The sequence below is a fragment of the Vombatus ursinus genome, unplaced genomic scaffold, assembly GCF_900497805.2.
Source record: "Vombatus ursinus unplaced genomic scaffold, bare-nosed wombat genome assembly UNPS02009824.1, whole genome shotgun sequence".
NCBI classification, from domain to species: domain Eukaryota; kingdom Metazoa; phylum Chordata; class Mammalia; order Diprotodontia; family Vombatidae; genus Vombatus; species Vombatus ursinus.
This window is the reverse complement of record NW_020949602.1, coordinates 6,470,582-6,485,322: the sequence shown is the minus strand read 5'-3', so window position 1 is coordinate 6,485,322 and position 14,741 is coordinate 6,470,582. Positions and strand designations below refer to the sequence as shown.

At 40.9% G+C, this 14,741-nt stretch overlaps 1 protein-coding gene across 5 annotated transcripts in view; it reads right to left on the bottom strand.

The window, feature by feature from the left end:
• Window positions 1-14,741, bottom strand: part of FGGY (FGGY carbohydrate kinase domain containing) — a 532,436-nt gene that overhangs the window by 107,002 nt on the left and 410,693 nt on the right. For all 5 annotated transcript variants that reach the window (XM_027852828.1, XM_027852830.1, XM_027852831.1 and 2 more), the window contains one exon: window positions 12,510-12,571. In XM_027852828.1, coding sequence (XP_027708629.1) covers window positions 12,510-12,571 — 62 coding nt within the window. The remainder of the gene's footprint in view (window positions 1-12,509; window positions 12,572-14,741) is intronic.

Below are 14,741 nucleotides of genomic sequence, written 5' to 3'. Positions count from 1 at the left end.
AAAATGTTAGCTCCCATGCTGAGCACCAGGATTGGACTGCAGTGAGGAAGGGAGGGGAGGAGGGGAGATTGAAGGTGGGAAGGAAAGTTGTATGGTGGGAATGAACAAATGAAGAGAAAAAAACCCATTTATTAGGTGCTGTGTTCAAAGCACAGAGCTGAGTACTGGAGACACAAATGGAAAAGATGGGCCATTCTCTCAAGGAGATCAGTTCTAATGGGGGAGATAACAAATATAGGCAGTTTCAGCTGCAAGTCAGACTGAAAGGTCCCATGGTTCCCAGGGTGCAGTGACAAAGCAGAAGATAACGCTTTTTTTTTCAGAAGAACATTGTACCGAAGTTAGGGGATTATGACAAAAGAATCATTGATTTTGAGAGTTGGAAGAGGCCTCAGAAACCATCCGGTCCAATCCACCCCAACCAAGAATTCTGTCTCCAGCATCTCTACCCCGGAGCGGTCCCCTCCTCCCACAAGTACACTGGAAAGAGCGTTAACGTTGGAGTTGGAACACCTAGCTTCAAATCCTGCCCCTGATGCTTGCTACTTGAGTGACCTTGGACAAGTCCCTCTCTTGGCGAACAAGCTAACTTCCTCAGACCTTAGTTGTAACATTTCAACATGTGGAATTTAGAGTAGATAGTTTCTGAGGTCTCTCCCCACTCTCAATCTATGATCTTATCATCATCAAGTAGAAACCAGAAAGGACTTGAAAAAGCCAATGAATCCAACCCTCTCCCCATTTTACAGATGGGAAAATACTGGCCAAGAGAGGTTAAATAACCTACATGCCCACAGTCACAGAGATAGTAAAAATCAGAGAAAGGATTTGAAACCTGGTGTTCAAACCCTAAAATTTGCCTTGTTTCCTTCTGGCTTAATATCTGATAAAGGGAGACTCCCTACTTCCAGAGACAACCCTTTCCAGGCTGGGTAGCTCTAAATCATCTGGGCATCAAGCTTAAATTTGCTTCTTTGCATAATTGCACTTCTGATTCTGAATTCTGGGAGTAAGCACAACAGAATCCCTCTTTGCTTGGATACATCCTCAATAACAATAACAGCTTAATTTACATAACATTTTAAAGTCTGCAAAGACCTCTGAGTGCATTATTTCATTTTAGCCTCACAACAACCCTGAGCAGAAGATACAATTATGACCATTTTAAAGTTAAGAAAATTGGGGTTTAGAGAAGTGACTTGTCCATGATCATACAGCAAGTATATAGCAAAGTTTGGATTTGAACCCAGGTCTTCCAGACCCCACCCCAAACACGCTATTCATCACACAACTATTCATCTCATATTTACCCAAAATCTTCTTTTCCAGGCAAAACATCTCTAGTCCCTCAACCAGGTTTTACAAGTCATGATCCTTCTTCACTGGTCCAACCTTACCCCCTTGCTCTTCGTTGAATATTACATAGAGGTCTGAATGCACTGACTTAGAAATCAGAAGCTAACTTTGGACTGGTCAGAGACATGTGTCTTTGGAAAAATCACTGCATTTTTCTGAACCTCAATGATCCCATCTGTAAAATGGAATATGTGATTTCTATGCCCCTTTCTACCTTTGGCTTTATATGCTTCTTTTTAAAAATTTCTTTGCAGCTTAACACAATGCTTGGCACATAGTCGTTTTTTATGTCAAGATATCAGAAGACACCCTGTTTTCTGGAGCTCGGGCCCAGCAAGCAGGCTATGCCCTGAGCTTGTCCTAACAACAATCCGTTGCACTCACCCTTTGGATGCTCTCAGTCACAGCAAAACCCCAGAATTCGGACTTAGGATTTCTCTGTTTCCCCTGGGATCCTGACCTGAGAGCTGGAATTGTAGCTGACACACTGCAGCAGAAAGTGATTATTTGCATCTCCTGACACTCTGAACAATCCCTGCACTTGTAAACCAAACCAGGTGCTTCACTCTTGTTCCTGCCATGCTAACTTTGGTTTTGTACCCCACTGAATGATCACAAGGCTCAACAACCCTTACGACTTCAGACAGTCACAAGGCTCAATAATTCTAATAACTTGAAGACTATTCCCACAGGACCCAAGAATGCTTGTATTTTCCCCAACATGCCTGCGCACATGGCCTGCCATGGGAATGGTTTACTCAAGACCTAAGAATGACTGTTAGGTCCCACCTTTTTGTGGTTTTCATGCTTAAAAACCCTACCCCTGCCACAGGTGAGAAAGCCCTCTTCAGGAAGACGGTGCTTGCAAGCCTGTTTTCCTCACTCTTGAAATTAAACTTCTAATTGATTCTTGACTCACCTGTCTCTGGTTTGCTTTGTTTGGTTCCAGCCATACATAGGTTAGAGACCAATCCAGTCTGGACTATATTTAAAAATTCTGTCCACACTTAATGAGTGTTTGTTGACTGATATGATAAATCAATTTCTATAGCTCACATTTACCCTGGATTTTAAGGTTTACAAAGCACATTTTTCCGAACAACATTGTAAAACCAGCACACATTTATTTTCCACATTTTAATTTTGGGGATAATATAGTGCAGGTTAGACTTGAAGACCTCTGACATATTTTCTAACTCTGGGAAGTAAAGATTTTGCAGTTGGGAAACTGAGGCCCAGAAAGATTCAAGAACTTGTCCATGCTTATCTAGCAAATAAATGGCAGATCTGAGACCTAAATTTAGACCTTCTGACTTAGTTTCCCTTGTCTTTTGTCACACTGCCTCCAGGCTATGCCATGAGCTTGCTATATGACTTTGGAGACATCATTTAACCTCTCTTGATCTGAGTTTCCTCTTTGAAAAAATGAGGATGAAAAGAAATAAAAAATATCGGGATGGAAAGTGGGGTATGGTAGAAAGAACACTGGTTCTAGAGTCAGAGGATGTGGGTTTAAATTCTACCTTGGCTACTGGATGACCTTGGACAAGTCATTGAATAGTATGGGGCTTCTAATTTCTCACACATAAAAAGAGGGAGGTGACTTCTGTGGTCTCTCCAGCTTTAGCTCTATGATTATATGAATGACTTAGATCCTTTCATGCTCTAAAATTATGATTTTAGAAGTCATGGGGGTAGAGTTCATGCCATGTCCTCCTTTCTCTACTTTTCGGTCCCCTCCTGTGTCCTAGGTATGGAGCTACCATATACAAGCCAATCAGGGAAAATCAAAACTAAAGGAAGAGATCAAATGTATTTCCAGGGCTAGGGAAATAGCAAACCTGATGTCATTTTTTGTGTTTTGTTGCATCTTTAGAAGCAGAAATCAGTGATGATAGTTTCCTTTTTGAAGCCCCCTTCCCCAGCTAGCCCTACTTCTCTTAAAGATTAATATTAGTTTACTTTCATTAAAAAAGTAGCATGTAGCACCTTTAGGATGAATCAGGGGCCATTGCAAGATGACCAGGGAATGTTGGAAGTTGCCAGTGGTTGTAAATTATTAGGGTAGGCTCCCAAGTTTAATTTATTTCAATAGTTGTAGAACTATTAGGACTTAGTACCAGCTAGCTGTGATACCTAGGACACGTCCCCTCTCTGCGCCTCATTTCCTGGCCTATAAAATAAGGTAGTTGACCAGAAGGCCTCAAATGTCTCTTCTACTCTAATACACTCTATTTTAAGATTCCTCCCAGCTCTGACACTGTGATTTCTAAGGGCCCTCCCAGCTCTGTCATTCTTGATTCTAAGGGTCTGTCTAGCTCTGACATTTTAGGTTCCAAGATCCCCTTTAACTCTGACATTTTTAATCTATCAATCAACAAACATTTATTTTATTTATTTATTTTTTGCTTATTTATTTATTTATTTATTTTGGTGAGGCAATTGGGGTTAAGTGACTAGCCCAGGGCCACACAGCTAGTAAGTATCAAGTGTCTGAAACAAACATTTATTAAATAATGACTATGTGCCAAGCACTGTGCTAAGCCATAAAGAAAGTTTTTTTTTTTTTAATGGCCTTCAAGGAGCTCACATTCTGATGGAGAAGGCATCCAAATAACTATGGACATAACAGAGATAGACTGTGCAGATGGGAGGCCATCTCAGAGGGAAGGCATTGGGGTAGGGGAGATTAGAAGAGACCTCCTGCAAGAGGGAGATTAAATCTGAGTCTTGAAGGAGGTCAGAGAAGCCAGGAAGCAGAAGTGAGCAGGGAGAGCATTCTACTATGGGGGACAGTCAGTGCAAAGATGTGGAGATGGGGAATGGAGCAATGATGCGGGGAACAGCAAGTAAGCTACAGTCAATGGATCGTCGTGCCCTTGGAGGCAAGTCCAGTGTTTAGGAGGCCAGGCAGGTCAGAAGGGGCCCAGCTGCAAAGCCTTTATTCTAAGCTCCCTTCAGCCCCTGCCAGTTTATGGCCTCATTTTGCCTTTGGCACAGACAGTGTTTGAAGGTTCCTTCCAACCTTGATGATCCACATTCTAACATGTATTCTAGCACTGGTATTGTATAGTTTATGCCTTAACAAGTTGGGTTCTGGCATTGATGCCCTATAGACCCTTCCAGTTCTGATGGTCCACAATTCTGGGGAAACTGAAGAAAGAAAAGGGGCAAGCAGAGCCATCTGAGGGAGCCAGCATCGGTGTAGGAGAGGGCCAAACTGGGAATGTGAAGGGAGACCCCCTTTTCCTTTGGCTAAGAAACAATTAAAACCTTAAAACTAGTCAGAAAGCAAGAATCTGGAACAGGCCCAATAACTTTCATTTCAAAAATGGCATAAATGCTTCTAAGGCAAGGAATTGCTCTCCCTCCTAGTTGTTTTACTCTCCTTTTTGTCCTCTTCTTCCCTTTCTCTCTCCCTCCTTCCCTTTCTCTATTCCTGCTCTTCTTCTTCTTCTTCTTCTTCCCTTTCTCTCTCTCTCCTTCCCTTTATCTATTCCTGCTCTTCTTCTTCTTCTTCTCCTCTTTCTCTCTCTCTCCCTCCCTCCCTTTCTCTCTGTTCCTCCGTTTTCTCTCTCCCTTCCTCTCTCCCTCCTTCCCTTTCTCTATTCCTGCTCTTCTTCTTCTTCTTCCCTTTCTCTCTCTTTCCTTCCCTTTCTCTATTCCTGCTCTTCTTCTTCTTCTTCTTCTTCTTCTTCTTCTTCTTCTTCTTCCCTTTCTCTCTCTCCTTCCCTTTCTATATTCCTGCTCTTCTTCTTCTTCTTCTCCTCTTTCTCTCTCTCTCTCCCTCCCTCCCTTTCTCTCTATTCCTCCGTTTTCTCTCTCCCTTCCTCTCTCCCTCCTTCCCTTTCTCTATTCCTGCCATTTCCCTTTCTTTTTCTTCCTTTCTCCCTCCCTCCCTTTTTCTCTCTCGCCTCTCTTTCTCCCCCCTTTTCCCCCCCTCGTTCTTTCTCTTGTCCTATCATAAATAGCACACTTATAAATCTTTTCATTCGGACTCCTCAGGAATCTCAAAGTAGGGCATTTGGTTTCAAGCATTTGGGTCAATAGCAGAATCTAGCACTAATTACTATTGATTGGTCATTGTCTCGTTTACTGTAGGCCCAAACAGTGATATTCATTTAGCTTTCCTATCCATAGTCAATCATGCACTAATGAGATCCCTAAGGGAACTTGACATGTGCTTTACCCCTTTGACTTCTGACCTCCTCGCAGCTGCATATTTATACTTTGAACCAACCCATTCAACTCCATATTTTTTCAATTATACCTAACCATGTGTGCTATCTGAGTCAATTACTCAAAATGAAGTGCACTTGGAAGGCATTAGAGTAACTAATTCATGTCATTATTCACATAATTTTGCCCTTGCGTTATGCCTCCTTGGTGCTGAACTAGAATTTTGAATGTTTTTTGTATAGTGACCATCTGCCCCTCATCTAGAGGGTACTAGACATCTATAGGGCCAGCTAGCTAGTAACACAATTACTGCTAGAGGTTGGAGACAAGGAATCCTGAGTCTACTGTGTGGCCTGATACAAGGCCCTTAACTTCTTTGGTCCTCAGTTTCCTCATTTGTAAAATGAGGGCCTTCGAGGTTCCTTCCAGAACTAAATGTATGGTCTCATGATCCTGTTGACCACCCAGAAGGGAAGCAAGCAAAGAGAAAACAAGAGGAGTTATGGTTGAACCTTTGAAAAATCTCCTTCATTATTAAATATTATTTTCCCCGAAGTGGAAGTGACTTCCCTAAGTTACTTGAAGATTTCTGTTAAGTTGATTATGAAGTTGACTATGACCAAGAGAGACACCAGATGCTATACCATAGGGCTCAGAGAATGAGAGAACCAAGTTAGAGAAATTCCTCAAAGGAGAAAAAGCCTGTAGGGTGCTGTGTAAGCATGAAAGAACTACGGCCAATGTAGGCTATCACTTGTATTACTGTGTTACTGCAAAACTTAATAATACACTTAGAAACATTGTTACCAAGAAAAGTAAAATGAGCCAGCATATGATTTACTAAGGCAGGGAGGTATATAATGCTCTGTAGATACATTTCATTGACAAACGTTATGATTTTTGGTGCTTAAAGTGTTATGATTCAGCTATCCGAATAATTCAGACAACACCATTGCTGATAATGTTGCCAAAAAGTGAGACATTATAATGTTCTACAAAAGGAAGGAAGGAAGGAAAGAAGGAAGGGAGGAAGGAAGGAAGGAAGGAAAGAAGGAAGGAAGGAAGGAAAGAAGGAAGGAAGGAAGGAAGGAAAGAAGGAAGGAAGGAAGGAAAGAAGGAAGGAAGGAAGGAAGGAAAGAAGGAAGGAAGGAAGGAAGGAAGGAAGGAAGGAAGGAAGGAAGGAAGGAAGGAAGGAAGGAAGGAATCCCATATCCTAACAACTGGAAGCTGATGGTCTATTTGAGAAGTCCCTGATAGTCTCAGAATCTCATTTTCATTTATCCTAACAACTAGATACGGGTATTCCACATTAGGAAGATTTTAAGACTTGAAGCCAAGTGATCTGAGTTCAAGTCCCAGGTCTGGCATTTATTGGCATCTATACCCTATTCCATAGCCTTCATACTAACCCTATTTCTAGTTCTGGTTGATGTGTTATTCATTAGATGTAAGCTTTTTGAGGGCAGGAATTGTCTTGTTTTGTTCTATCTGTAAATCCAGCACTTTGCGTAATGCTATCCATCTATCTATCTATCTATCTATCTATCTATCTATCTATCTATCTATCTATCTCTCTATCCATCTATCTATGTTCCAGGCCCAGTGGCAGGTACTAGGCATCCAAACACAAAACCATACCAAGATCCTATTTGCCCAGTTAAACTGTAAGCTCTTTGAGGCCAGGAACGAATCCTTATTTTGCTTTGTTTGCCCTTAGCACTGAGCTTAGCACACAGTAAGGATCAAGTAAAGATGAGATACATTCCTCTCACTTGGGCCCTTTGTCCTTCGAAAATAAGATGTCAGGAAGAGAAGACCCTGCCAGAATTTACATTATCACCCGCTATTGTTTTCACTTTTCTGACCTTTTTGCACTTAACAAATACCACATAAAACAGCATTTCCATATATGTTGTAGAACAAAAATAGGGGATTATACATGAAACTGCAATCAGTGATTATCTTGTAAAATATATAGAGAAGTTGTGATTTGCAGAGCAAAGAATTTTGGACTGGATGTCAGAAGGCCTGCATGTGTTAAGATTTATATCACCTCTAGCGTGGTGATGGGTGCAAGGTAGGTGCTCGATAAATAATTGTTGATGGCCCGACAACCTCAGGACCAAGGTTTGAACCCCAGTTCTTCAATTCCTCCCTTGGACTTTCTATTGTCTCCTTGACCTTAGCCTCACAAGTCATGGTGATGGCTTCCTGTTGGAGAAACTTGAAATATATCAGACTGACTGGACCTATGAATCAGCCGCCAATTTCAAGAAATCTAACTTCCAAGGCAACTACCTTCTTCATGGCTAGAGGCAGTGTGGAATATAGAATAGAGTAATGGAGTGGGAGTCAGGAAGACCTGAGTTCAACTCCTGCCTCAGATACTTACTAGCTGAGTCAGTGACCTTGACTAAGTCATGGATCGCCCTGAATCTCAGCTTCCTTATGTGTAAAATGAAGGGGTAGACCTTTATTGACTCTAAGTTCCCTTCCAGTTCTAACTCAATGGTTCTAGAGCTATCCTAAAGTAGAATAAACTACTAAGTCTACTAAGTAGACTAGAAATGGAAGGGGGTAGAAAAAGTAGTAAATTTCAGCGCATCTTAAACTGTGGGTCACAACCCCTGGCAACCCACAGTTTAAGAAGTGCCTAAAGGGTCACGAGTAGAAAAAATTTAAGAAGTCCTGGACTAGATCATAGGGAAGGAAGTTTAACCAACAAAAGAAACGGGAAAGGTGAACCTGTCATAAAAGGATAAATTTAGCGGAAAGAAAAGAAGAATGATGCCAGGGAGAAGTAAGCTATAAGGGAAGATGCCAACCTGGCTGACCCAAGAAATGCAGAAAGTCTTAGACCCAACAGTGGCAGTGCCAAGAGATGATGTATAGCAAGTCAAATGAAGTCAGCAAACAGAAAGTCAGAAATTGGATTAAAAGGCAAAAACGACAACAGACATCATTACAAGGCTGAAGAAAGAGTGGGAAATGTCTCTGTTGGAAAAGGAAGGGAGTCTGTCATAAAGTAACTTCAAAACAAAGGCTTCTGTTCAATTTTATTTTTAGGACATTTTCAAGTGGGAAGAGGCCCATCGTCCCTCCCAAAGGCTATCAGGTCCAACTTATCCACAGAAGTCAGTCAATAAGTATTTATTAAGTGTTATGTTAACTTGTATTACCTATGTGCTGTGTGCTGCGCTAAGTGCTGGGGACACAATGAAAGGTAGACAATTCCTACCCTCAAGGAACTTTCATTCTAAAGAGGGTAATGGGGAAGATAGTATGTCCACAACTCAGTGCATTTTGTCGTCGTTCAGTTGTTTTTCAGTTGTGTCCGACTCTTTGTGGCCCCATTTGGGTTTTTTTGGGAGAGATACTGGAGTGGTTTGCCATTTCCTTCTCCAGCTCATTTTACAGATAATAAGTAATATTTACATAGCACTTGTTATGTGTCAGGGACTGTGCTAAAGGCTTTACAAATATCTCATTTGGTCCTCACAATAACCCTGGGAGGTATATGCTATTGTTCTCATTTTACAGATGGGGAAACTAAGACAAACAGGTTAAGTGACTTGCCCAGGGTCACACAGCTAATAAGTGTCTGAGTTGAACTCTGGAGTTCCTATCTCCAGGTCCAGTGCGCTATCCACTATAGCATCTAAGGCTCACTTTTCGCAGGGAGAGAAAAGAAATATCAGAGAAAACAAACTTGACGATGTGATATGACTCAGTGACGTGTGGTCATCCAGCCTCAGTCTGAAATCTTCCTATGACCACCAGCAGTCCATGCTTCAAAGTGTCAGTAAATGAATGGACCCTGTTTTAGCCTTGTGGGCCTTTAATGAGACCACCAGTGACAGCAAAGAAGAGAGCATTGTAATGTGATAATTTAGCTGTGCTTGCTCCCTTTCCCAGAATTTTAAAAAAAAAAGGTTTATAGAACTAAGAAGTTCTCTCAGGAGCTTGGGGGCATGGTGGATAGACAGCCAAAGATCTCAGGTCAAATTCTATCTCAGAACTTAACTAGCTGTGTGACCCTGGGCAAGTCACTCGAACCTTAAAATATTGTGAAATTGAGTTCATTCTCTTCCTCTTCCTCCTCGTCCTCCTCTTCTCTGTCTTCTAGTTTCATCTTACTGCTGTTGCTATTGTTATTGCTGTTATTATTATTATTAATAGTTGTGGTAGTATCTCGTACAACTGATTGCAAGCAGGAATTCCCTCTGCAGCTTTTGGACAGACAAGTGGATGGACTTCACTTGAATAATTTTAGTGATGGAGAACTAATTACGTCACGACGCAGCTCAATGAGTTTTTAGACCTCTCGAATTGTTAGAATATTTCTCTCCGAACTTTGAGCCAGGCTCCGCCCCTTCTGTAACTTCTGCCCAGTGGTCTTAATTGTACCAAACAAAGGTGAGTCTGTTACCTCTTCCGTATGACAGCTCTGCCCAGATTTGGAGATGGGGATCACGAAGAAGAGAGAGAAGAGGAGGAAAAGGAGGAGGAGAAAGAACTGCAATTGACAAAGCCCTTCAACGTTCTCAGAGTGCTCTGTGTATGTTATCTCAGGAGGCAGGTGTAGTTATTACCCTTGTTTTATAGATGGGGAAACTGAGGCTAAGAGAAGTCAAGAGACATCTTCTCTAGGTTATGTATTCCAGGCTTTTTTTTATCATTATTATGTTTCCATGACATAGCTTCCAGACTACTTAAGGATATGGTCTGCACAGTCTATCGAGATGCAACCACTGTTACTCAAGGAAAATGTTGGACAGATAGCATCTCCCACAGGAGAAGCTTTAGAGAACTGGGTGCCATTCTCCCTGGCCTCCTCTGCCTCCTCTCCTACCTCTTGTTCACCCCACTGGCTTTCCTCAACTGCTGGTACTAATTCCTGCTAAGTTGTTAATAGATAACTGAGGTGTTAGCTGCTAGGAGATTAAGACGTCAACCGTCCCTGGGGCATCCACATTTTCAAAGGAAATCCCTTAAAACCAAAATCATTTAAATCTCCTAGGACTTGGCAGTGTCTGGTACATAGTGGGTGCTTGATAATGCTAGGTGACTAATTGACCTAAAGGAATGAATCAGCGATGGTTGAATGGTAGGGGTTGACACTGACATTTTTGCAAAGGGGGATGGTATTATTTTGTACCACCTAGATATGGAAGAACTCACTACCTCCTGAGGAAGCTCATTTCACATTTTAAACAGCTCTAATCATGAGGAGATTTTTCCTTGGAATGGTTCTAAATTCCATAAGATCATAATGTAGAGCTGGAGGGAGGTGGACGTCCAACTCTCATTTTGCAGAAGAAACTGAAGCCTAGGGAGATTACATGACTTTTGGTCACATGGGTACTAAGTGCAAGAAGAGAATTTGAACCCAGGCCCTCTGACTCTACAGTCAGTCTCCACTCTATCACACTATTTGTCTCTGTGCAACAACTAGACAGTGCTCTGACCAGGGCTGAGCTGTACTCTGTGTCTTGTTAGGTCTGTGACCTTTGTCAAATCTATTAAACTCCATGGGCCTCAGTTTCCTCATTTGTAAAATGACAGAGTTAGGAGTAGATGACATCAAATTCCTCTGGTTCTAAATTGACGCTATGATCCTTGACTCCTCCCAGCCCCCCCCCCCCAAGTGGGGAGGGGAAGCAGAGGAAGTTTAGCTCCTTTCCCTCCCCCCCCCATAGCTTTTTAGATATTTGAGGACAGTTATGATATCCCACTTCAGTCTTCTCCAGCCAAATATTCCCAGCTCCTCTACCTGATCATCCCATGAGGCATTGGTATGGCCCCTCACTATTCTTTGGACCCTCTAAAGCTTGTCAATGTCCATAAGATGCGGGGCCAAATCTTTGCAGAAGCTGAAGCCTATAGACTTAGCATATATTATCAGACTTTTTCATTACATTTGTTAGTTCTGCTGAATTTTTTCTCTCTCTTTTTAATTATTTGAAATAAGGATTTGCTTATGGGAAGGGGAAACATTGGGGAATATGGGAGATGTAAAAATAAAACAAATCAATAAAATATTCCATTGCATTGTAACTTCCTTAAAGGGAGGGACTGTACTTTGCCTCTTTTTGTATTTTCAATGTTTAGCACAATACCCAGCACATAGTAGGCACTTAATAAATGTTTAGCGATTGATGATTGATTAATATGATTTTAAAAGTTAGAGGTCCTCTCAAAGTTAGAGGACCATGGGCCTCCTATCTCCTTAGTCCAGGTTACTATCTCTCTTATTGTAGCCAAGATAACATTAGTTTGTTATTATATATTTGATATGTTGCAATATTGAATCAAATTGGGCTCCTAGTCCACTAAAATTGTAGCTCTCTAAGCCTCAGTTCACTCATCTGTCAAAGATAGGCTTGGACTAAAAAACATCTCAGGTTTTTTCCTACTCCTACATTTTGCCCTGCTCTCTCACAGGCTACCTTAAGAGACCCTTCTCAGGCTCATCTGGAAACTCTATTCAAGGATTTGCCACAAAGCCCTAGCCCCACATATCACTATATTATACTATAACTTAGTCAAGTACAGATACAAGTCATTGTGAGGCTATGAGACCAATGAACAGAGAGTCACAAATCTTGGGTCAGTGTCTTGTCTCCACTAAATCCTTCCTAAGCCTCAGTTTGAATGTCTAAAAAATGGAAATAATCCCTGCCTTGTCTTTCTCATAGTGATAAAGGCTGATAGGATCACAGAATTCAGAACTGGACAGAAACTTAAGTCCATCAAGTGCCCTAATTTTGCAAGTGAGTAAACTGAGGCCAAGACTGGTGTAATGACTTGTTCAAGGTCACACAGGTAGTGACTTTCAGAGGCAGGATACAAACACATTTAATATAATTCCAAGTTCAGAATACTGGGAATATTAGAAAGCTCAACTGTAACAAAGTAAATGAAAAACACTTTATTCTTAACTAAGGCTATAGGGGAAGGATAAGAATAGTCACCTGGCTGAAGCCTTCACTTGCAATTCAGGGTAGGCAGCATGTCCCTGGACCACATGTTCTATCTGTAAAACCAAGAAATGTGGGTAAGTTAACGTTCCCACAAATGCTGTGTGTAAGCAGGAGAGAATATTCCTAGAGAAAGAAAAAAACAAAAACAAAAACAGATCCATTGCCTTCTACTTTTCTTCCACTGTTGAATCTGCTGAAAGGGAAATTCTAACTCAGCTGGGGATTGTCAGGATTTTGTAAAAGTACATCTTTGCTTAGCTTAGTGGACAGCTTGGGTGCCCCATGGTCACTGGAGCAACAATACCAAAGCTCAATGAAGTATGTGGCTAACCCCTGAGGATGAAAGGGAGAAGCAGTGGGACATCTTGCCATGAGGAAGCAAGAAGCCTGGTGCATTAGGAGTACTACACTTACAGGTCAGAGACCTGGATTCAAATCCAGACTCCTCTAATTGGTAGGTCTTTGACTAGGAGGAAATCACTCCATAAAAAGGGGATGTTACATACGCTGCATCACTCCCAGGGTTGTTGAGAAACATGAGCTGAGCTATTGCTCTATCAGGCTGGGATACTCAGTCCTGGGCAATACAGCAGGGTCATTAATATAGGCAGTAATGTTTCAACCTCTCCTTCCACAATGGTCACAGAGGTAAGGAAGTGGGAGAGGACGCATGATGAATGAACAAGGATCCAGGAGACGCAGGTCCACTACTACTATGACCTTGCTGGGTGACCTTTGGCACATTTATTCCTTCCTTTATCTGCATCATAGTTTCCTTGTCTTCAAAATTCTATAAAATGAGGGGTTGGAAAACATGACTTCTGGGGTCCTTTGAAGCTCTAAATTGATGATCCTATGTCCTTGAGATACTATTTCTCTTCTAATCTAAAGTCAGGAAGATCTGAGTTCACACCCAGCATCAGACACTCACTAGCTGTGTGACCCTGGGCAAGTCAATTTCCTCATCTATAAAATGGGGATAATAGAAGCTATCTCCCAGAGTGGTTGTGAGGATCAAATGAAATAAGAATTGTACTTAGCTCAATGCCTGGCACATAGTAAGCACTATATAAATGTTGACTGTTATTATTATTAGCTATCAGTCTTTAAGACTTTTGCCTAGCCTGCACAAGGTAACTTGATATGACTTTGTTTAATGCTTCATAAACCTTAAACTGCTATGTAAATATTAGCTACTATTATTATTATTATCATTATTAAAATGCCTTTAGACTATGTTGATCTGACTTCCTCAGCTCTACTTGGGTTCCATGTGATTTGTTCTAAGCAACATTCATCTATATTTAGGTCAAGGATTTTTAACCTGGTATTCCTGAGCTTTTTTAAAAACTATATATATATATATATATATTTAGATAGATAGATAGATAAATAGATAGATAACAGTATTTCACTAAAATTTATTTTCTTTATAATGCTATGCACTAAAAATATGATTCTAAGAAGGGATCTATAGACGTCATCAGACTACCCAAGGGGTCTAAGATCCCAAAAAGTTATTTCAATATATGTATTTTCAACTGTGGAAAAGAGGCATACTAATATGCTACTGGTGGAGGTAAAAACTGGCCCAAGTATTATAAAAAGCAATTGTAATTATGCTAAAGAAAAATGTAATTAAAATGCCCATAGCCTTTGACCTAGTGATCCCACTGCTAAGCATATGCCCTAAAGACATCAAAGACAGAATGGTCTCATGTACACTAAAATATTCATAGCAGCACTTTTTGTAGTAGTAATTACTGGGAACAAAAGAGATGGCTATCAGTTTTGGAATGGGTAGGCACATTGCGGTACATGAATGTAGTGGGATATTACTGACCTCTAAGAAATCATGAAAAATTGAGAGAAGCATCAGAAGACTTGCATGAACAGATGCAAAATGAAGTAAGCAGAACCAGGAAAACAACATGTACAATGATTCTACAAACTCTTTTGTATTTGTTTTCAATATACTCCTACATATACATACATATGTGTGTATGCATGTCATCTTCTCTCACAGAATATAAACCCCTTGAAAATATTGTTTGTGTTTATTTTTATATCCCCAGTGCCTAGAACAGTGCCTGGCATGGAGAAGTGGTTTAATGACTTTCTGTTGACTGATTATTTAGACTCACTCAGAGTAAAACTCTAGGTGTACATTAAGAAAAAAGAAAGAAAGAAAGAAAGAAAGAAAGAAAGAAAGAAAGAAAGAAA